This window comes from Equus asinus, chromosome 12 (genome assembly GCF_041296235.1).
Source record: "Equus asinus isolate D_3611 breed Donkey chromosome 12, EquAss-T2T_v2, whole genome shotgun sequence".
Lineage (NCBI taxonomy): Eukaryota > Metazoa > Chordata > Mammalia > Perissodactyla > Equidae > Equus > Equus asinus.
Window position 1 is genome coordinate 6,324,472 of NC_091801.1, and position 21,879 is coordinate 6,346,350.

A 21,879-nucleotide genomic window follows, 5' to 3' on the forward strand; every position below is an offset into this window, starting at 1 on the left:
CTGCCCCGAGTTGAGGGTTAGGGCTAATTTTATAAGGCAAGGGTACGTGACTTATTTTTACTGGAAAAAAAGAAAAGATGATGTAAAAAGTCATTAAATGATTTCAGTGCAGATGGGGTCTGGTTATTGTGCGGTCATATAACTTTAGATACGAATCTGGCCATATAGATCGGCATGCAGGTGAGGATGCCCTGGGCTTCTCTCCCTGGGGCAGTCCTAATTCATACCATAAAAAAAAGTCCACTGGGTCATATAGTTTGGCATGTAGGCCAGGTCACCTTGGGCTTCTCTAGCTGGGGCAGCCTTAATCCACATCACACCGGGTTTCTAAAATTACCATTTTTCACCTTCCACGCTCTATTCTTTCAAAGTGAGTCTAAGTGGGGCAAGGGTTCCTACATTTGAGCACACAAAAGAATCACCTGGAGGGCTTGTTAAAAGAGAGCACAAGGTCCCTTTCCCAGAGCTTCTGCTTCAGCAAGCCTGGGATGGGGCCCAAGAATTTGCATTTCTAACAAGGTCCCAGGTGATGGCTATGCTGCTGATCCAGGGACCACGCTTTGAGAGCTACTAATCTAGGGCATTTGTCTTTCATTGCCGAGCCCTAGACTTGAGTAGAATCACCTGGGAGAAATTCTAAAAATTTGCATTGCCGGGTCTGGTCCCTGGCAATCCCAAGGGAGAAAGTCTAAGGGTGGCACACATGAGTTGGCATTTTTACAAATGCAAGTCAAGCTTGGGAACCAGTTGGGTGAATGCTACTTTGCAATAATCTGGTGAATGCATAACTGCAGCCTGGGGACAATGCTAAGGCAGCAGGTGAGGTTCAAACAGCTCCAGCTGTGGGAAAAGAAGGGCAGGGGAGCCTGGGAACGCAGCGGGGTCTGAATCATAGGCCTTCAGCCTGCCTGGCCCTGACCTTGCTGTCTTTATTCATCCCTGCAGGAAGTCCCTCTGTTATTTTGATTTGTCTGAATCACAGGCTTGCTTGGAAGCAGACAGCACTTAACCCAAGGCCTGCTCAAAGTGAGCAGTCTGCTGAAATTCTGAAACAGAGCAAAGCACAGTATAGGACTATTTACCAGCATCAAGGAATTTATTTCATTGTCCAAATCTTAAAACCTTTAATATTCACCCAAAAGAAGTTGTATGATTCTGAATATTTCAAAAGAAAACTGATGGGGGGGGGTGGAGTGGGGAGAAGATAAAAAAGTAGAGAAATAAGGAAAGTGTTTTTCTTACATGAACTTCAGAAAGAAATTTTAATTTAAATAATTTTATTATATAATTATACTATTGTTTACTATTATTATTCAGCCTTTTATTCTATTATTGTGATTACTTATTATTTATAGAAGTTATCTCTATCTTTGGTAAATATGATGATAACTTTTAACTGAACAAAAAATCCAGTGAAATAAAGACAGTTTCTAATAAGTTTAAATGCTATTTTGCCCAATGAAATAAACTTCTTATTTTATAGTGGCCTAAGATTTTTAAAAATTAGTTTCTCCCTTTATCAGTTTCCTAGGGCGGCCATAACAAATTGTCACTACTTGCCGGCTTAGAGAGAACTTTATTCCCTTACAGTTTGGAAGGCCAGGAGTGTGAAATCGAGGTGTTGGCAGCCTACCAGAGGCTCTGGAGAAGATTCGATTCCATGCCTCTCTCTAGCTTCTGGTGGCTCCCGGCAGTATTTGGTATTCCTTGGCTTATCAGAGCCCATCAATTTCTGCCTTGGTTGGTCTTCACGTGGCCTTTTCCTGTGTCTCTGTGTCTCAAATTTCTTTCTCGTTCTCATATGAGGACATGTGTCATTGGATGTCCAGTGAAATCCAGGACTATCGCATCTTGAAAACCTTAATTACATCTGCAAAGGCCCTATTTCTAATTTATTTATTTATTTTATTGCAGTAACATTGGACTATAACATTATATAGCTTTCGGATGTACGTTGTAGTATATTTCGAATTCTGTGTAGAAGACATCATGTTCACCACCCAAAAATTAATTATAGTCCATCCCCTCACATGTGAGCCTAACACCCCTTTGGCCCTTCCCCCTCCCCCTTCTCCTATGGTAACCACCAATCCAATCTCCGTTGCTATGTGTTTGTTTGTCATTGTCTTTATCTTCTACTTAGGTGTGAGATCATACGGTATTTGACTTTCTCCCTCTGACTTATTTCACTTAGCACAATACCCTCAAGGTCCATCCATGTTGTCACAAATGGCTGGATGTCATCATTTCTTATGGCTGAGTAGTATTCCATTGTGTATATACACCACATCTTCTTTATCCATTCGTCCCTTGATGGGCACCTAGATTGCTTCCAAGTCTTGGCTATTGTGAATAATACTGCAATGAACATATGGGTGCAAAAGGCCCTATTTCCAAATAAGGTCATATTCACAAATAGTAGGGGTTAGGACTTGGACATATCTTCTTGGGGAACACAATTCAAACCACTACCCTTCCCAACCCTACTGAAAAATATTGACCAAGTGTGTGAAGAATATTGGCGAGGAGCAGTGCCGGGTGATTGCTTGCTTGGGTGTCCATGTGCCTCATTCCAGTTGGTCGGTTCCAGCTTCCCATCTGCTGCTCACTTCCAGCTGCTCATTTCAACTGTAGGGGCAGTGCAGAAACACCCTGAGTCTCTCAAAAGGCCTAGTTGCCAACCTTTTTCCATTGTCCTTGACCAGGGCCCACTGAGGGTGACCATGGAGGGCTGTCTTCTTCCCACGTTCACTAACACCCTACAAAACCCAAGCAATATAAGAGGAGAACCATGCAACTCTTTAGATCACTTTTTCTGTTTGCCACAACACCTGCAGTTTGTAATGGGCTTTCCCTATTTTTAATAAATTTTCCTTTAAAAAGTCATTAAAGATATTTTTCATACAGCATGGTTTTAATCTAAGTGGATTAGAACTGCGTGAAAAATATAAAGGCTTAGCATCAGTAAGGTGACTAAAAGAGTGAGAGACCCAGGGCTATTTCCGAAGAAAATTTCACAGGACCAGTAGCCACGTGAGGCTAGACTCAGGAAGCAGACAAAAGAACAGCTTTTTTTTTTTTTTTTTTTTACCATTTCTTTCCTAGTTATTGATTTTTTGTTCTTGTGTCTTTCTGTCTTGCAGTACTCAGAGCCATTTTTTAAACGTTTCATGTATATTTGAGTGAGAACCATCTCTCTTATGTGATTTTTATAAAATGCCAGAGCTTGGCTCCTTATATGAAATTTTCTGTTGGCGTTATCCATGACATAATTATAAAAATATCTTTTCTTGATGAAAAAGCTATGGAAAAAAAAACGTTATCCACCGCTCTTCTATCTCAAGCAAAGAAAGTCTACAAACGCAATAGTTAGGATCCCGAGTTTTAAATAATCAGACTTGAGACTCTAAAATGGGATGGGCAAACATTTTTCTGCACGGGGCCAGAGAGTAATTATTTTAGGTTTTGCAGGCCATGCGGTGTGTCTCACAACTATTCAACTCTGCTACTGCTGCATGAAAGCAGCCATAGAAAATAAGTAAAGAAATGTGTGTCTGTGATCCAGTAAAACTTTATTTACAGGTGGTGGCCTGATTTTGTACATAGGTCATAGTTTGCCAATCCCTACTCTAAAATATCAACCAGTTCTCCATGTTTCTATTATAAGGACATGTATCCATATGGAAATATTTGGGAATATAGCATAATTTCAGATTCTCTTTCATAATGTTGGAAATATTTTGGACATCTCTTTCATTAACCATTTTATACCCAGTGCCTTAGCACAGTGTCTTCTGTTTAGTAGGCACTCAAATGTTTATTTAATGAACAGCAAATGAGTAAGGCCTGAGTTGTCCTACCCTGCCAGTCTCTGCAGGTGCCCACTAAGCCTGGTCCAGCTCCAATACACTTCAAATTGCTTAGCTGAAATAATTCGAGTTCAGTATGCCAAAACACTGGAAACTCGTGTATGGTGGAGCTCTCCTCTGTAGGAAAGTTGTGAGATCTGTACTTCTGTTACGAATCAATATAGTCCCAATACTTTTCTTAGAAAGGAAACTGATACCTACGTCTATATCTATGTTATAGCTATATCAGTCAACAGTTGGCTCGTTGATGGCCATGGGGATGATGAGATTCTGAACCAATAGGGGCCAGGTGGCAGCCCTTTACTTCCAGAGGCCAGGGGGTTGCAATTACCATAACAAGAGGCAGAGGTGAAGGGTAGGTAAGAGGGTTTCACCTGGAGGGAACTGTGGAGATGACTAATAGAGCATTGCATCCCTGGGGCAAAAAAGATGAATAGCCAATGAGGGTGCTGCTTAATATACACAGTCAAAAGAAGGCAAGAATGGATGAGCAGCAGGCTGAGGGTGGTCACCCCAATAGAAAGTCAGGATACTTTGCCCAGATCCCAGACCTCAGCCAGTTTTCAGACCCGGAAACTATTGACTGAAGGGGTGGCCAAGTCCACAGGAGGAAGAATCTTGAAATATATGGCAAAAATATACTGTCTTGATTTCTCCCATTTTCCTCGAAAGAGACATATGGTAATTTATTTGGGAAAATACATACTGAGGAAAGAGGAATATGGAGATATTTTGAGGGCATTGGGTCTGAATTAACATTGAAGCACAGAGTTCCAAAGCGTCATGTTAGAGTGGAGGCATACAGGGGCCAAGAAATAAACAGAGTGCTGGCCAAATTCTTGCTGTCAGTAGGTCCTGTAGGTCTGAGGACCCATCCAGTGGTCACCTCCCCAGTCCCTGAAGGTATAATTGGGATTGATAATCTTGGCTGTTAGAGTAGCCACCACCTTGAATTCTTCTCGTTCTACCAAATGAGAGCTATCTATCATGGTGAAGAAGATGAAGTGGAAGCTTCTGAAGCTGCACATCCACATTCCTGCCCCCAACCCCCCACCCCCTCGCCAGTCCTGGCTAACAAAGTGAATCAAAAAATATTGCATTTGGTGGTGGTGATGGGGAGGAATGGCGGAAATGAAGGCTACTCTAAAAGATCTTAAGATTGCATGTGGTGATGATCCATATCATAGCTCCACCAGTCTGACCAGTGCAGAAACCAAATGAATCTTAGAGAATGACTAGAGGCCCCTGGAAACTCAAATAATTGTGGTTACTGTGCTAGATGTGTTATCTTTCCTAGAGCAGATTAATATGGCCTCAGGTCCATGGTTTGCAGACATGGATTTGGCATTCTTCTCTATCCCAATCAGGAAAGATCCGAAAAAGATCAGAAACCATTTGTATTTACACGGAAGGCAATACTATACAAGTACAGTTTGTCTGGGGGCTATGTTACCTCTGCTCTCTGTCAATAGAATCAGATGAGATCTGGGCTGTCTGGACACCCTGCACGACATTTTGTTGATCACAAGGATGAGCAAGAAGTGGCTAGCATGCTGAGGCATCGGTAGGACACATGCATTACAGGGTATGGGAGTTAAAGCTGGTGACAATTGAGGGAACTTCCACTGTTGTAAAGTGTTTAGGGATCCAGTTGGGTCAAGGGCAAGTGAGGACATCTCTTCAGAAAGACAAATTGCTGCTACCAGAAAGAAGAAAACAAAATTCCTGGTAAGATCCTTTGACTTATGGTGGCAGCATATTCCACATCTAGGAACGTGCTCCAGCCCATTCCTAGGGACATGAGAAGCTCCCTGTTTTGAGTGGGGCCTAGAGCAGGAAGTCAGGGCTGCAGTACAAGCAGCCCTGGGCTGGGACCATATGATCTGGCAAACCCAATGCCGTTGGAGGTGTCAGTGATGGGAAACAAGGCAGTGTGGCATATAGATGAAGCCCCAGTGGGAGCATCACCACACAGACCTCTGGAGTTTTGGAGTAAGGCCATTCCATCTGCAATAGAATATTTTTTTGTTGTTAGGAGTCTTTTTTGGTTTTTGGTTTTTTTTAAAAGATTTTACTTTTCCTTTTTCTCCCTAAAGCCCCCTGGTACATAGTTGTGTATTTTTAGTTGTGAGTCCTAGTTGTGGCACGTGAGACGCCTCTTCAGCATGGCCTGAAGAATGGTGCCATGTCCGCACCCAGGATCGGAACCAGCAAAACCCTGGGCTGTGGAAGCAGAGCGTGTGAACTTAACCACTCGGCCACAGGGCTGGCCCTGTTCTTTTTTTTTTTTTTTTTTTTAAAGATTGTCACCTGAGCTAACATCTGTTGCCAATCTTTCCTTTTTTCTCTTTTCTTCTCCCCAGAGCCAGTACATAGTTATATATGCTAGTTGTAGGCCCTTCTGGTTTTGCTATGTGGGCCGCTGCCTCAGCATGGCTTGATGAGTGGTGCCATGTCCATGCCCAGAATCTGAACTGGCGAAACCCTAGGCCATGACACAGAGCATGCCAACTTAACCTCTCGGTCATGAGGTTGGACCCCTGCAATAGAATCTTATATGCTTTTTGAAAAAGAGTTCCTGGTGTGTTACTGGGGCCTACAAGAGACAGAATTCTTGATTATAGGACAATAAGTAACCACGCATCTGGAACTGTCCATTATGATCTAGGTTCTGTCAGACCCACGGAGTCATAAATTCAGGCAGGCCCAGCAGCAGTCCAACATAAGATCAAAGCCGTGTATCTGGGATCAAGACAAGTAGGACCAGCAGATATGAGGTAACTGCATGAGCAGGTGTCCCAGACCCCCTGTCACCCCCCACAGTTGTTCCAGCATCCCTCCCTCAGATCCTTCCTAGGACAATGTGGGGGTCCCATGTGACCAGCTGAAGGAGTAGGAAAGGCCTGAACATATTTTATAAGTAGATCAGCTCCATGTGAGGATGCAAGCTGAAAATGGGCAGTGGTTTAATGATACTCAGAGAGGGAGGGGGCTTGAAAAACATTGGTGAGGAAAAATCGTTTCAATGGACCAAGCTCAGAGTGGTGCACTTTTTCCTCATTTTGTGTGGAGGGAGCAGCGTCCTGAGATGAGAATGTGCTCGTGGGTGGAAGGAATACTTTGATAGGCTGGTCAGGGATCTGGAAAGAAAAAGACTGAAAAATTGGAGACAAGGCAGTTTGGTGTAGAAGACTGTGGATGTCCTGAGGAGAGTGGGCACAATGTGTGAAGAGTTTTGACTCACATATTAAGACACCAGAAAGCATACATCACAAGAAGACAGTGAACAGCCAAGGAGACACAATGACTAGGCCAGTTGACATTAGCCAGTCTTTGAGTTGACACGATGGGTGCACGAATGCAGGGACCTCAGGGGCAGAGACAGAGGCCATGCATGGGCTCTTTTTCACTGATGCCTCTGAAAGTCTAATCTGCCAGCAGCAGAGCACGACACTGAGCTCCCAATATGGCCTCTCCTTCAAGGAAATGATTTTCCGCAGGTGATTTTTCTTATGTTGGGCGATCAATGTGCATCCAACATGCGAGGCAACACTGTCAACAGTTTCTTGAAAAATCCTAGGAATTTTAGCATCTTCAGGGCCTAACTTCAACACCTTTAGTACCTTCAGTGGTGGGTCATTTCCTGGCTTCAGTTTCATGCCTATTCAATTGAGTATGCATAACTTTAAAAGTTGTACACATTAATTAAAAAAATCTATAATGTTAAACTGCCTAACATAGGAAAGGAAAACAAACAGAAACAAATTATGGTATCTTTTCCAACCATAGTTGGGGCATTAAATCAATGGTGTATGCAAAATCACTTAGCGTCCTGTTGGGTCTATAATACTAGTTGCTCCATAAATATTCGTTGAATAATTATCAGTAAGACCACTGGCCTGGGAAAGTGCCTTGGCAGATAATTATGGATACTGGAAATTTAACATTTTAATGGGAATTGCTATAAAATGCTGTATCTCCTTTCCTGTCTTAAAAGCATTTTATAATTTCGCTTTTTCTTAATAAGTCTGTGTCAGCACATGGACATCAAGCGCTGCCTAGAATCAATGATGTTGTCCTCAGGGCTGATGGCACGTGTAAGGCTGTGTTTGTGTTTTACTTTAACCTTTGGAGTCTCCTCTTCTCTATTTGGTATATTTGCTATTGTATTTCTTGTTCTCTATTCTGATTCCTTACAGATGTCAGTGGACAGCAGAGTGATACAGTCAAGATTGAAAGGAACGGAAAGTAGCCTAGATTAAGGAGGGTTTGCTAAGAAGACATTGGTGTTCTCATAGCACTGACAACTCTAGCCTCACGTGGAATTGAGCTGGCATCTGGAAAACCGCCAGGAACAAGGCTGTGGGTGTGTGTTTGTGTGTAACGCAATCTCTTTCCTTCATATTTTCTCTGTTCCATTGTCTTGCTCAGTATGTACAAGCTCAAAATGGTTGTTCTAGCCCTGACTAAAGTTAACTTTAGTTCAAGCACCAAATACTACCTATGAAGTCTCCATAGTTTTTAGTTCAAGTTTTCAAGAACAAGAATATGATAAGATCTCGAAACAGGCAATAAATTCACTTTTTTGATATCACTCTTGGTCAGCAAAAAAGAAAAATCTGGAGTACAGGGGTCCTATGGCATAAACATAGCTGCTTTGGTCCACCCCTTGTAATTGGTGTGCGTGTGTCAGTTCTTATGGAAGAAAATAGAGAGAATTTGTAATATCTAGTTTTGATCCTAAATTAGAGATGGAAAAATTATATCTAGTTCTGCTAAAAACTGCCACCTGTTTCCATTTTCATCCTGACTTACATTTGAGAGAGCTTTTCTTCTTTAGATGGCGCTAAGGGAAGATGACAGGATTAGAGTCCCTAAACTTTTCCCCTGACTTCTCTGCACTATCTACCAGGATTGTGTTAAGAACAGGTTCCAATACTCTTTCAGGGAGCACTAATATACTCATCCGTATAATGCTATTTTTCTTTAAGATCAACGTAGACAGAATGGTTGATCAGCTCCAGGGAACGTGGAAATCCATTTCTTGTGAAAATTTTGAAGAATATACGAAAGAGCTAGGTGAGCCATGTTTACTTGTACATCATATCCAGTAAAAATGGGAGCTTTGACAGCACAGAACTTACTCTGTATGAAATTAGATTATTCTTAGGCCCCTCCCTTCAATTGTTCACATAGAAACAATAAATATTGATTCAGCACCTAGATATAGCTCTGTGCAAAACTAGGTTGGGATTGAGATAATCCCCGCCCTCGTGTAATTTGCCATGGATTGACATAGGTTAAATGCATGTATGCCATGTACTAAACAGCAAATGATTTTAATAAACAATCATTTTGCAAACGTGTGCTTTTGATCTTTAGAGGATCTTCAGAACACATCTTGTTTTCCAGTTTCTGATGGTTGTAGCATTCCTTGGTGTGTGGCCAATCTCTGCTCCCATTGTCATATTGCCTTCTCCTTTCTGTAGTCTAATATCTATCTTCTTCTAATAGGGAAAATTTCTTCTTATAAGGAAATTTATGATTACATGCAAGGTCCTCCTCAATAATTCAGAATAATGTCCCCATCTCAAGGTCCTTAAATTAACCGTATCTGCAAAGTCCCTTTTGGCATGTAAGGTGACATTCACAGGTTCCAGAGATGAGGATCTGAATATCTTTGAAGGCCATCATCCAATCTATCATAGCTTGTCATCATGTTTCACAATATGAATTCCACAAACCATATATAGTGCTTCCCCAATTTATCTTCTCTTAGAAATTTAACTTAGGTATTACTATGTGTGTAATGCTATTTCTATAGAAAATACTTCTACATGTACCATATAAAGTTGTGTGTGCAAAGATGTTCACTACAGCATTATTTATAGTAACAAAAAATGGAAGCAAACTAAATGCCTATCAATAAAGGGATGGAGACAAAAAATTTTGGAATATACACACTGTGGAATATTCAGTAGTTATGACAAAAATATATATCTATGTGTATTGATATGGAAAAGCTCCAAGAGATACAGATAAGGGGGAAAAGCAAGTTGGAAAACAATAGTTATACTAACATTTATATACTTTTTAGACACCTATATCTATAGTGTGATAGTGGCACAAGATTGTGAATGTACTTAATGCTACTGAATTGTGTACATTAAAATGTTAAAAATAGGGCTGGCCCCGTGGCCGAGTGGTTAAGTTCGCGCACTCCGCTGCAGGCGGCCCAGTGTTTCGTTAGTTCGAATCCTGGGTGCGGACATGGTACTGCTCATCAGACCACGCTGAGGCAGCATCCCACATGCCACAACTAGAAGAACCCACAACGAAGAATACACAACTATGTACCGGGGGGTTTTGGGGAGAAAAAGGAAAAAATAAAATCTTTAAAAAAAATAAAAATAAAATGTTAAAAATAATAAACTTTATGTTATAAGTAGTTAACTACAATAAAAAACATAATAGAGAAAACAAACCCTATATGTGTGTTCATATACGAATGCAAGTGAAGAGACAAAGTTCTGGAAGAATCCATGCCTAAGTATGTTGTCTGTGTGTAAATTAGTGTATTTTTTCATGGCTTTAATCAAATTTTCAAAGGGGTCTAGGAACCAACAAGATTAATAACTACTGGACTAGAGAAACGTAACAGTCACTACGCAAAAGCTGGCCACTGATATTTTTTCTGCAAATGTAATCAATTTTAACATACAATGGTGCTACTGGCTTTAGATATTTGAATTCATGTGGCATTAAATCTGTTTAACTCAGAAGTCTCCTAGTTAGCAGAGAATTATACGGCTAATGTGAGTTCTTGGAGCCAACAACAGGTTTAACCATTGCGTCTTTTTTATCTGGTTTCCAGGAATAGGAAGAGTCAGCAGGAAGCTTGGCTGTCTGGCAAAACCCACTGTGACCATAAATACAAAGGAAGATGTCATCACTATAAAAACCAAAAGCATCTTTAAAAATAATGAGATCTCCTTTAAACTGGGAGAAGAGTTTGAAGAAACCACACCAGCTGGCCGTAAGATCAAGGTGAGGCCTTCGACATTCTTTCAGATAAATTTCATGTTAATTTTGAAATCATCCTAAGTAAGTAAGCAATTATAGCAAACATATCAAAAGTCTGTATTAGATACACTTTGGGCTAAAACCTAGGTCTGAGGACCTCAAAATTTAAAATGTATTCAAATCTCCTGGAATGCTTGTGAAAAATGCCTACTTCGAGGTCCCATCCCCAGAGGCTCCGATGTCTGGAGTGGGCACCTGAAAATCGTATTTTTGACAACAATTCTGATGCAGATGATTAGCAGACCATATTTTGAGAATTCTCTCTCTAGATTGTCTCTCACAACCAAAAGTTCTGCTTTCCATTTTGTAGCATTTTCCACACATAAAATTATAATGCATAAAACATATTAGCTGGTATAGGTGAGACTATGCCACGCTAACAAATTAATCACAAGCTCTCAGTGACTTACAGTGGGGATTTATTTCTAACTCATAGTGCATATTCAGTGGTGGGGTGGGGTTAGGGGAAGTTTATGTATGTGTAGGGTGGGGGCAGGAAATGGAGGCGCAGGGTGTCTTCCCCTCTCAATTTCTCAGGGACCGGGGCCCAAGGAGGTTCAACTACCTTGTACCTCCACCGTTGGGAACTTGTGGACTCCTCAGTCAACAAGGAAAGAGACACTGGGGTTTGTATTGCCTCAGCCTGGAAGTGACACACACAGTTTCTTTCATCTTGTGGGCTCCAACTGGAATACATAATTTACATTTTTTTTGTATTTTCTGTTTATTATATGTTCCCCCACACCAGAATGTAAGCTCCTCAAAGACAGGATGTCTTGTCTGTTTTGTTTCACAGAACACAGTACTTGTTACATAATAGTTGCTCAATAAATGTTTGTTGTTTGAATGAATGAACTCAATAGAGGATTGTTGAAGTATATGGAAGAGGATGCCCTGATAAAAGGAACTAACACATCACATTAACAGATAGTTGCTAAATAATATGAGACTTCAGATTCCTGTACAACGTAAAATGAAAGAAGAATTTTGGCTTAAAATGTTTAATAAAGATGTCTGTGGTAAATTTTCAAAAATCTACTAGAATAAAAAGGCTACAAAATATAGGAAAGCAGAAGGAAAATTTAATGATCATCATTGTCTCTGCTACAGAAAGGAATAGTAAATAATTTTGGTAGAAGGCCCAACTCAGTGGAATTGTAAGCTCTGAGATGTATGCATCCAAATGATTATATAACATGATTTTGCAATAGAGTAGAATTTAATCATTGATATCTCTAAACTTTGTGATATATAATATAATGGAGGAAGATGCAGACTGGATCGGCATGACCTGAGTGTGAATCCCACCTCTGACCCCAATCAGCTGTGTGACTTTGGGCAAGCCACACAACCTTGCTGGCTCAGTCTTTTCCGTTGCAAAAATGGCTAATAATAGTACTTACCTCATACGGTTGTTGTGAGGATTACATGAATTAATATATTAAAACCTCTTTGAAGAGTGCCTTACATAATAGTGATACATAAGTGGTAGCGATTGTTCTTGTGACTATAATTATAATTTTCACTATTTTTATGTTGCTGAGGTAAGAGGAGGAAACAGGACTTTTCTCATTTAAGTAAGGTCTTAAATGGGAGTTTGAATTAGCTTCATATGTATTTTTAAAGTCGAAACTTACTTGTGATTCTTTATGCAAAGAGATAATACTTTGCTTATACAATAAAACATAAAAAAGAATGACTTACTCTTCAAAGTAATATTATGTTTTTTACTCTTATAAAACTTTTTACCAGAAGAATCAGCCAAGAAATTTACCATTGACAATGTCTTAAAATAAATGAATCGTAAACACCATTCTAAAACAACCTGAGAGTAGCACGGCAGCCAAAAAGAATTTGACATCTGACAAGATTTTAGAGTTCAAATACAACAATCTGAGCTGGATTTGGTTTTGTCTGTTTTTCAGAGTCTGGTAACCTTAGATAATGACTCCTTGGTTCAGGTTAAGGACTGGGAAGGCAAAGAGACCACCATAACAAGAAGGTTGGTGGATGGGAAAATGGTGGTGGTGAGTGAGCTGTTTCTCATTACTTTTTTCCACCTACTATAACATCTATTTATAAAATCACTCAAATAGTTTGTTCTAAAACAATGGAGGTAAATGCAGTTTTTCTTTCCCTCTTGATTTCTAAGAGCGGGGGAAAACATTGGCAGATAAATATATGATCATAAATGTTAATAAAAAGCACATGGCTTGAGGAACTAAAACACGAAAGAGAATTTAAGAAATTGTCTTGCCTAATTCTTTGACTTGTGCATAAGCCAAAATAAGTGTGTATTTGTGCAATAAAGATTTCAGCAGAAATTGAGAATTATTGCTAATCTTCTGCTCTACGCCAGGATTAATTTCTCACAGTTTTCCAGATCAACACCAAACAAAAGCATGAAAAGGAAATTTAAACTGAGGGTGCAAAGCTTAAGTGGTGTCTGTTTGGTGTAAGGATGAGTTGATACAAGAAAAAACTAACATTTATGTGGCTACCACCTCCCCATGTTTTCATATGTTATTTAACCAATCCTCACAATAGTGTTGTGAGGCAAGACTTATTCGCCCCCTTAACAGGAGATAAAATTGAGATTCAAACACTGACTTACCTAAGGATGTTCAGCTAGAAAAATGTGGTTCTGAGATTAAAATCTAGGTTGGCGTAATGCCAAAGTGTACACTTCTTTGAGTCTGCCCCACTCCCTTTCAAGATGGCTTCCCAAGTCATCTCTTTGCTTCTTTAGAGTGGAGGGAAATATGTCAATGTTTCTCTTCCTCCCAAACCCTCACCTCCACCAAAATGAATCAAAAGGTAATTTGGGACATAACGTAAAATAGTTCTAAGGAAATATGCAAGAATTGTGTGGAGGTAAAAAAAAAAATCTATCCTCACTTCTTTTTTTCTCCCCACCTTTATCCTTTATTTTATAATTAAGTCTTTGCTGTCCTGTTCTGATAGCTGCAATTTTCTGATTTTGTCTGTCTATCTCCTTGCTCAAAGCTTTGTAAACCTTTGCCTTTTTGTTTTGGGTATGAGGGCTTCCTTCACCATTTCTTGTAAGGCGGGTCTAGTGGGGATGAACTCCCTCAGCTTTTATTTGTCTGGGAAAGTTTTTATTTCTCTGTTAAATCTGAAGGATAATTTCACTGGATAGAATATTCTTGACTGAAAGTTTTTGTCTTTCAGTATTTTGAATATATCGTCCCATTCTCTCCTGGCCTGTAAGGTTTCTGCTGAGAAATCTGCTGACAGCCTGACAGGGGTTCTTTTATAGGTTATTTTCTTCTCTCTTGCTGCCCTTATTATTTTTTTCTTCGTAATTGACTTTTGACAGTTTTAATATTACACGCTTTGGAGAAGGTCTCTTTGCATTCATGTAATTAGGAGTTCTATTGGCTTCATGTACTTGTAAGTTCACTTTCTTCCCCCGTTTTGGGAAGTTCTCAGCCATTATTTCTTTGAACAAACTGTCTGCTCCTCTCTCCTTCTCTTCTCCCTCTGGAATACCTATAATCCTTATGTTGCTTTTCCTAATTGAGTTGGATATTTCTTGAAAAATTCCTTCAGTTTTTAAAAATCTTGGTTCTCTCTCCTCTTCCACCTGGATCATTTCTAGGTTTCTGTATTCAAGCTCACTGATTTTCTCCTCCACAAGGTCTGCTGTATTCTTTGTGCTTTCTACATTACATTTTGTCTCATTAATTGTGTTCTTCATATCCAGAATTTTTGTTTGTTTGGTTTTTTTTTCAGAGCTTCAATCTCTTTGGTGAAGTCTTCCTTCTGTTCATTAACTTTACTCCTTAGGTCATTTAACTGTCTTCCTGAGTTTTCTTGTAAGTCACTGAGTTTCTTCATGACAGCTCTTTTGAGTTCTCTGTCAGTCAGATTGTAATCTTCTGTGATTTCCAGTTTGGTTTCTGGAGAGCTGTCATTCTCCTTCTGCTCTGCCATGTTCCTGTAGTTCTTCATGGTGCTTGATGAGTTGATCCTCTGCTGGCACATTGGTGGTCACCACTTTCTTATTTGGGTATGGCTTCAGTTACTGATTCTGACCTGCTTCTGGTTGTATTTGAGAGCCTGCACTTTCCACTCTCCACTGCCTCTGCTAGAAGTGTCATCAGTGCCCTCCTTGTGCTGCTTGTGCCTCTGGGGTTGCTGGTGCCCTGCTGCTTTCGATGTTGCTGCAGTCTCAGGTGTTACCACTGGGGTCACCAGGCTGTGAGCACTTCTGCTGCTTCCAGGCTTGCCTGGGTCTCATGTTCCCCAACTTCTCTCCATGGGCTCTTTACAGGCTTGGGTTCCGCTGTCCCTTAGACCACCCGCACTGCTGCTCTTGTGTTATCTGGGGGTACTGGCAGCACTGCAGCCAGGGGCTGTGGGCTCACAGGTGTCACTGTTGCTGTTGGGGCCTGAGTTCTTGTATGCAGCCCCTGCTGCTGGTAGAGTTGGTGTCAGGGGTGCCACCACTGGGGGCTGGATCTCAGGTTATGCTGTGGTTACTAAAGCCTCAGGGTGCAGGTGCCAGCTGCTGTGGCTGGGGGAGGAGTAGGGGCTGAGTTGCATGTGTTGCTGCTGGCCCTGCCATCTCTAGTCACTGGCGCCCAATGGTGTGCTTTTTGAGACCTCAGATCAGGGCACCCTGCTCCTGCTAGTGAAGTCCGAGTTTTGGTTGCTGTCCCTACTGCTAGAGAAATGAGCAACACTGCCAGGGAGGAAGAGAGGGCTGGGTCTGTGGTACCGCTCTGTGTCCTGAAGCCTCAGGACATGTGCCATCCACCACCACTAAGGGTGGACAGGGACCCCAGCCTCTGGTTGTTGGGGCTGGTGCTCACACTGACAACCTGCTCTGAAACCTCAGATCAGGAGACCCTGCCCCTGCTGGGGAAATTCACGGCTTGGGTGTAGTCCCCACTGCAGGAAAGATGGCGCCACTGCTGGGGAGAGAGGGAGGGGGCCAGGTCACCAACTCCACTGTGTCCTGGAACCTCAGGACATGTATGCAACATCTGCCACCACTGGGGGCAGGGGGTAGGGGGCAGAGGGCAGGGGCCAAGGCACAAGTGCTGTGTTTGCCCTAGCAGCCTGCAGTTGCTGGTGTGTGAGCCGATGGGAGGATAAGCATCTTGGACTACCATTGCTGGGCAGAAGGAGAGGGATGCTCCCCAGGTTCGATCCTCTCCCAGAGGTTGAGTCCACCCACCTTCAGATGTCTAGATGCATGTATCACCCAGGCGTCCTGGTGTGCTGTGCAGGGAGTCCTGTGTTGGTCACTGGCTTTCTGACTGGTTGTAACTCAGAGGGGAAAGACAAAGGCAATGACTCACTCCCCCATGATGCTGATGTCATTCTCTGTCCTCGTTTCTTAACTTAAGGATTTTCTCCTTTCAACAATAAAGAGTACATTTCCTTATGAAGTAAGAAGTGGAGGACTAAGATTACTTCTTTTATTGCTTCTTATAATGACATTAACCACTAAACAGATAGGTTTTATAGTTCATCAGGAAGAATATTAGATTCAGAATCCACAGACATGGATTTCCATCTCTGCCATTTAGTACCTATGTGACTTTGGACAAATCATTTACCCTCTCCAAGATTTAGGTTCCTTGCCTTCAAAATGTAGAAAATATGTTCACAGTGTTTTTGAGAGAATTATGTATGTATGTATATTTCAGTGCTCTGAAAACCATAAAATACTACATCGATGTCAGTTGTTATTAGCATTTGAAAAGTATAGATTACGTAAAATAGCAAAAATGCTTCAATGTAGGCATTTAAAATGCTTTAATAAATGCTTCAAATTCCTACAAATACACTTTGGTTTTTTGTATACATATGTATATACACAAATATATATATACGCACACCATATATACCATATATGTGATTTGCCATATGTGTGTGTTTGTGTACATATATACATATATGGCAAAATCAGCCAACAAATCGTTATCTATAGTTGTCTATCTAGATCTCTTTCCAAGACTTTTAAGGAATGTATGTATGGATAGTACTTAGTCTGCATTTTTATAAATGTCAGTTTCACCAACAATACTGAAATATCTCATCCTTTGTTTGTCTTCTAGGAAAGTGCCGTGAACAATGTCACCTGCACTCGGACATATGAAAGAGTACCAACAAACTCAGTCACAAACTCTTAAGCACTCTCATGATCCAAAGTGCTGAGGTTGCTTAAATAAAACTCCGTGGTAAAATACCATGACTGCTAATATGACAACCTTTGCATGAATGCCAACAATTTGGGTGCCCTGCTGAATGTCTGTATCATACAGGACCTTGGCATTGGCGGCTGTAAGAAATCAGGATGATGTATCCTGTTCGATGTGGGGCTGCTGTAACACATTCAGAGAAGCACTTCATGTTGATTTTCTTCTAATTAGGCAGATTATGTCAATCCTTTAAATTTAACATGATCTGCACTATATTGGGAAAATAATATTCATTTTTTTTTTTAAGGAAGATTAGCCCTGAGCTAACACCTGCCACCAATCCTCCTCTTTTTGCTGAGGAAGACTGGCCCTGAGCTCACATCTGTGCCCATCTTCCTCTACTTTATATGTGGGACGCTTGCCACAGCATGGCTTGATAAGCAGTGTGTAGGTCCATACCCGGGATCTGAACTGGTGAACCCTGGGCCACTGGAGCGGAGTGCATAAACTTAACTGCTATGCCAGTGACCCAGTCCCAGTATTAATTTTTTAATAAACTAGTTGGGACATAGTGTGCCTTATAGGTAATAACTCAACTTATGGGAAAGGGTAACAAACAGGTTTGGAACCAGAGCAATAACTGACAATCTAATACAATACCCAACTATTTTTACAGAGAATTCCATAACCACTACCACCGTCACTGAAAGGCAACACAAAGGAGAATATTCTACTTTATTAGCCCCAAACCTCACGTACTTTTGGCCAGGGGGCGATTTTAGAAACCACGCGGACTGATCACTTTATCTTGTAGGTGGATAAACAGGCCTAAATTGGTTAACTATGCACTTCAATATCACCCCGATGTTTTCAGGAGAAACTGGCACCAGAATCCATGCTTTCTAATTATTCACCTCACAACCATAACAAAGGGAATTTAGGTAGAAACAGGTTCACAGTGTACAATTAGGGATCAAGTGTAACACTACCTCCAATTAATGAATAAACAAGCTTCCCTGTGTCTTAAAATGTGTGGCAGGATGCCACAGCTGCGTCCGGGAGTGGACATAGAGTTTGGCCATTTGAACGTGTGGCCTGTCACGGCTCATTTGCCTGAACTGACCTATAGGGGATCTTGGCACTCTGGTGGAAGTGAGAGAAGTGCTTGTTTACTTTTTTGGTGTACTGAAGTGATGAAGACGACAACAGAAGGCACAGGAAAGCATCCTCCTGAGCTGCTTGGACTGGACAGAGAGAGGATTCCAGGCAAGGTGGAAGGGGCTGTTTTCCTGAGGCCCCGCGTATGGTCAAGGACATGAGCAGCTCTGTGGCTGGGCCCAGGTGACAGCTTGCTGCATGGATACGAGAAAGAAGCACTCTCCCCATCGGGATGGAACCCAGCACTGCTCTGACCTCTCCCGGGTCAGGGTCTGTGGGAGCAACACAAGCAGTGCTCCTGGCTTTGGTGGAGGGTTTGCTGTCTGCTGTGGAAGGGAGGTCCTCTCGTAGGCAGCAGGCGTTAGTGTGGGAAGCCTTGTGGTGAAGGGGTAGTTATCAGACGCCAGCAGAACATGGGAGGGGTACCCTGATGACCCCAGGAGCACCTGGGGTGGGCAGCAGGGGTGGGCTTTGCTGGGAACTGGAGTTCTGCCTGAGCAGGTGCAAGTAGGGCGTTTGGATATCCATGTCAATATGATTTTATTTGTCAACAATCTGATGAAGTCTGGAGACTTTTGGGTACTCTAAAAACAAAAAAACAAAAAACCCGACAATACAACGGCAGCAAAGGTTTTCAGAAGAAGTAAGCAGGATGCCTACCTTCTTCCCACTCCCTTTACCCAGTTGAGAATCATTAAAACAGAAAGTCACTCACTGTGATTGACAGACGTGGAATATTTTCTATCCAGTGAATAAATTTGGGGAAATAATGTATTTGCATAATTCAGTTAACAATAATCTGAGGTGAAAAATAAAATAACAAGAATGATAGCAGACTGTTTTTTGAGTAGTTATTAAGTGCCAGCCACTGTGTTTAGCACTTTCCATGCCTACCTCATCTTCACTTCCATGATGTATTTACAAAGGTGTCAGCTAAGATTCAGAGAGGTTAAATATTTTGCCTAAATTTCCTCAGCTGATCAATACTCGGGCCAAAGTTCGAAACGAGCGCTCTGCAACTCCAGGTCCACGTTCTTCAACCATGGTGCCGGAACGTCTCCCCTGAAGTCAAGATACAAATTCTGAGAGAGTCTTTTAGAGTCTTTCTATGTAATAATAAGTATGATAAATAAATGCATGGTTAAAACCATTGACCTGAACTTGTAAAGCCGGAGAAACCTGCCCGACCGGAACTCTGCCAGCCTAAACTGATGAGAAAGATGATCTTTTTGAAGCTGAAGATTTAAGAAGCAGAAAACAGCCAAACTGTGAAGAATCCATGCCCCTTATGAGGCAGATTCATCAGGAAGTTCTTGCTCAGGACACTAAACAAAAGGAATAAGATCTAAGAATCTGAGACCAGAGGAAGTGAACTTGGAGAAACTGAAGGTCCAGTAAGTTTCAGCTTAGCATTTATAGATGGGAATCATGTTTAAGAGTAAGTTGCGAGTATGGTTACATGTTGTGAATCTGGAGAATTTTCCTACTGACACAGCGTGGAGATGTCCTGGAAACATGATTTTAGCATCGATGCGGCTCTGAGGGTCCTAAATGGGGATTTCTCGTTTAAAGAGACCAGAGAACTGAGGTCGGTGACAAGGTCCTGCAGGCGGTCGTCCCGGTTCTGGCTGACCACTGGGGTGTCGTATGGATTTGGGCTTAGCAGTTGCTGTGGACGACATGGAGTCCTGTAGACAAAATCAACGGGAAACTTAAGTCACTATTATAGACCGACTTTGACTGGAATTGCTGATGAGATACGACATTTAATTAAACAAATATACTGAATCTAGTCCAGCTCCAGCTCCTAACAGGAGTGTTTTGCTGACACAAAGACTCATCTAAGGCTTACGGCAAAGAATGTGCCCTCCTCATTTTGTGGTATGAGCACTTCTTTGTATATGCTCCAAAACTTTCTGACTTAATTCTGTTGACCAGCAGTTTTCAAATATTTTTTTTCAATCAATGGACCCTTTTGCCCAATAAGTCGTATGTAGAGCACTAGTGAGTGAAACACATGCATGCAGGACTCCTCTGTCTGTGCGGGAGGTCCCAGAATCCCGTGAAGGATTGCATTTGCTCTCCCATGTTCAGGGAGGGCACCAGACTAGGACAGGTTGATTTCACTCCCCGTCTGCTGAGAGCCACCTTTATGAGAAACCCTGTGGGGCTGGGGCTCAGATCTCTGTGCAGGAGGCTTCACACGACTGGTGCACACGTCCTGGATGCGGTGCCATGAGGCTGGTTCTGAGAAGGTTGGAAACTGTGAACTCAAATCAGCTGCAGCCCCTGGAAACTCCTGCGGCTGGCAGTCTGAAGAAACATCGCTGGGCTCGTGCCGATAGGAACAAACGATATGCCACTTGAGTAAAATATGAAACAGTTCGGGAATGAGCCAGGCATAGAAGCAGATCAATTAGAAAATTCCAACAATATTTCAGGCACACGATCATGGTCGCTTGCAACGGGGAGGGCAAGAAATCGTAGGATTTGGGATAGATTTCTAAGTTAGAGTTAACAGAATTTACCGATGGATTGAATTTGAAAGGAGAGAGTTAAGGGTGATTTAGAACTTTTTGGTCTCAGACCTTAGAAGGATGCATGTCATTAAGTGACATTACATCTAAACTATGCCAAAATGATTGTCTGATTTTATAAATTCACCGAAAAACTAAACAGAGCAAGCCAGAACCAACGAAGCTGATCCAAAAAAGTGGCTAATTTATTTATTTAGAAAACATTAGAGACTTCCCTTTCTGGCCAAGATAGAATAGCAGGGGTTAGATTTACCTCCCACCTGAATCAACAAAAGAGGGAACAAGTTATCTAAAACAATGGTTTTCAAGACACAGGACTTCAGGGAAAACGAATAGGGATCCTGGGAGTTGGGAAACAGATGAGTGAGCTCAGTCGTCACCCAGTCTCTTCGTATTCTCAGAGGGACACCAAGAGCAGCACAGCAGTGTGCCCTCTCTGCAGAAGTCTAGTCCCAGCTCCATGGATGCCTCCTCCAAGCTTTTAAATTCTAATAGCCCATTCCTCTCCCTTTGCCCCTGCAGCCATGGGGGTAGTAGCTGAGTCCTGCTGTTTACAATCTCTGTGTTCCCTCTGTATAACTTTTTTAGTTCTCTAACAGCAGCTTCAACAATTCCTGACACTAACATATCTCTGCTGTGTGGTTTGTACTTGTTCTGCCTGGTGTAGAGCGCCTACTATGTGTCATTTACACTTGTGCTTTAGAGAAGTTGAATCACTTCCGCCCAGGTTATGAAGATGCAAATGGTGAATCCAGGATCCAAGACCACCTCATTAGAAAGACTTTGCTCTCCATCAATCACTAAGGAACACTGTAGCTGGATACAGGGCTTTGAAACAGAACCAAGGTTTTCAGCAGTACTGTTAGGATTACGGCTAAAGTCAGGAGTATTTCTGTTTATGTGTTACTCTTTACTTTAAAAGATATTGAAGGCTAGAGAAGGGATGGGAGAAGAATTTGATATCAAGAATTCTATAAATATTATCTCAACACCTATAATAAACTATTGAGATTTGCTGTTTGGTTTTTGGTGGTGGTGTTTGTGGTGACCTTTGAA

The 21,879-nt window shown here is 41.7% G+C and overlaps 1 protein-coding gene across 1 annotated transcript; it reads left to right on the top strand.

Moving 5' to 3' along the window:
- The first annotated feature begins 8,074 nt into the window (after nt 1-8,074).
- On the top strand, nt 8,075-19,111 carry FABP12 (fatty acid binding protein 12). Its single transcript, XM_044780833.2, has 5 exons — nt 8,075-8,231; nt 8,861-8,948; nt 10,744-10,916; nt 12,878-12,979; nt 17,045-19,111. The coding sequence occupies exons 2-5, from the start codon at nt 8,876-8,878 to the stop codon at nt 17,117-17,119; spliced, it is 423 nt and encodes a 140-aa protein (XP_044636768.1). The 5' UTR covers nt 8,075-8,231; nt 8,861-8,875; the 3' UTR covers nt 17,120-19,111.
- The last annotated feature ends 2,768 nt before the right edge of the window (nt 19,112-21,879 follow it).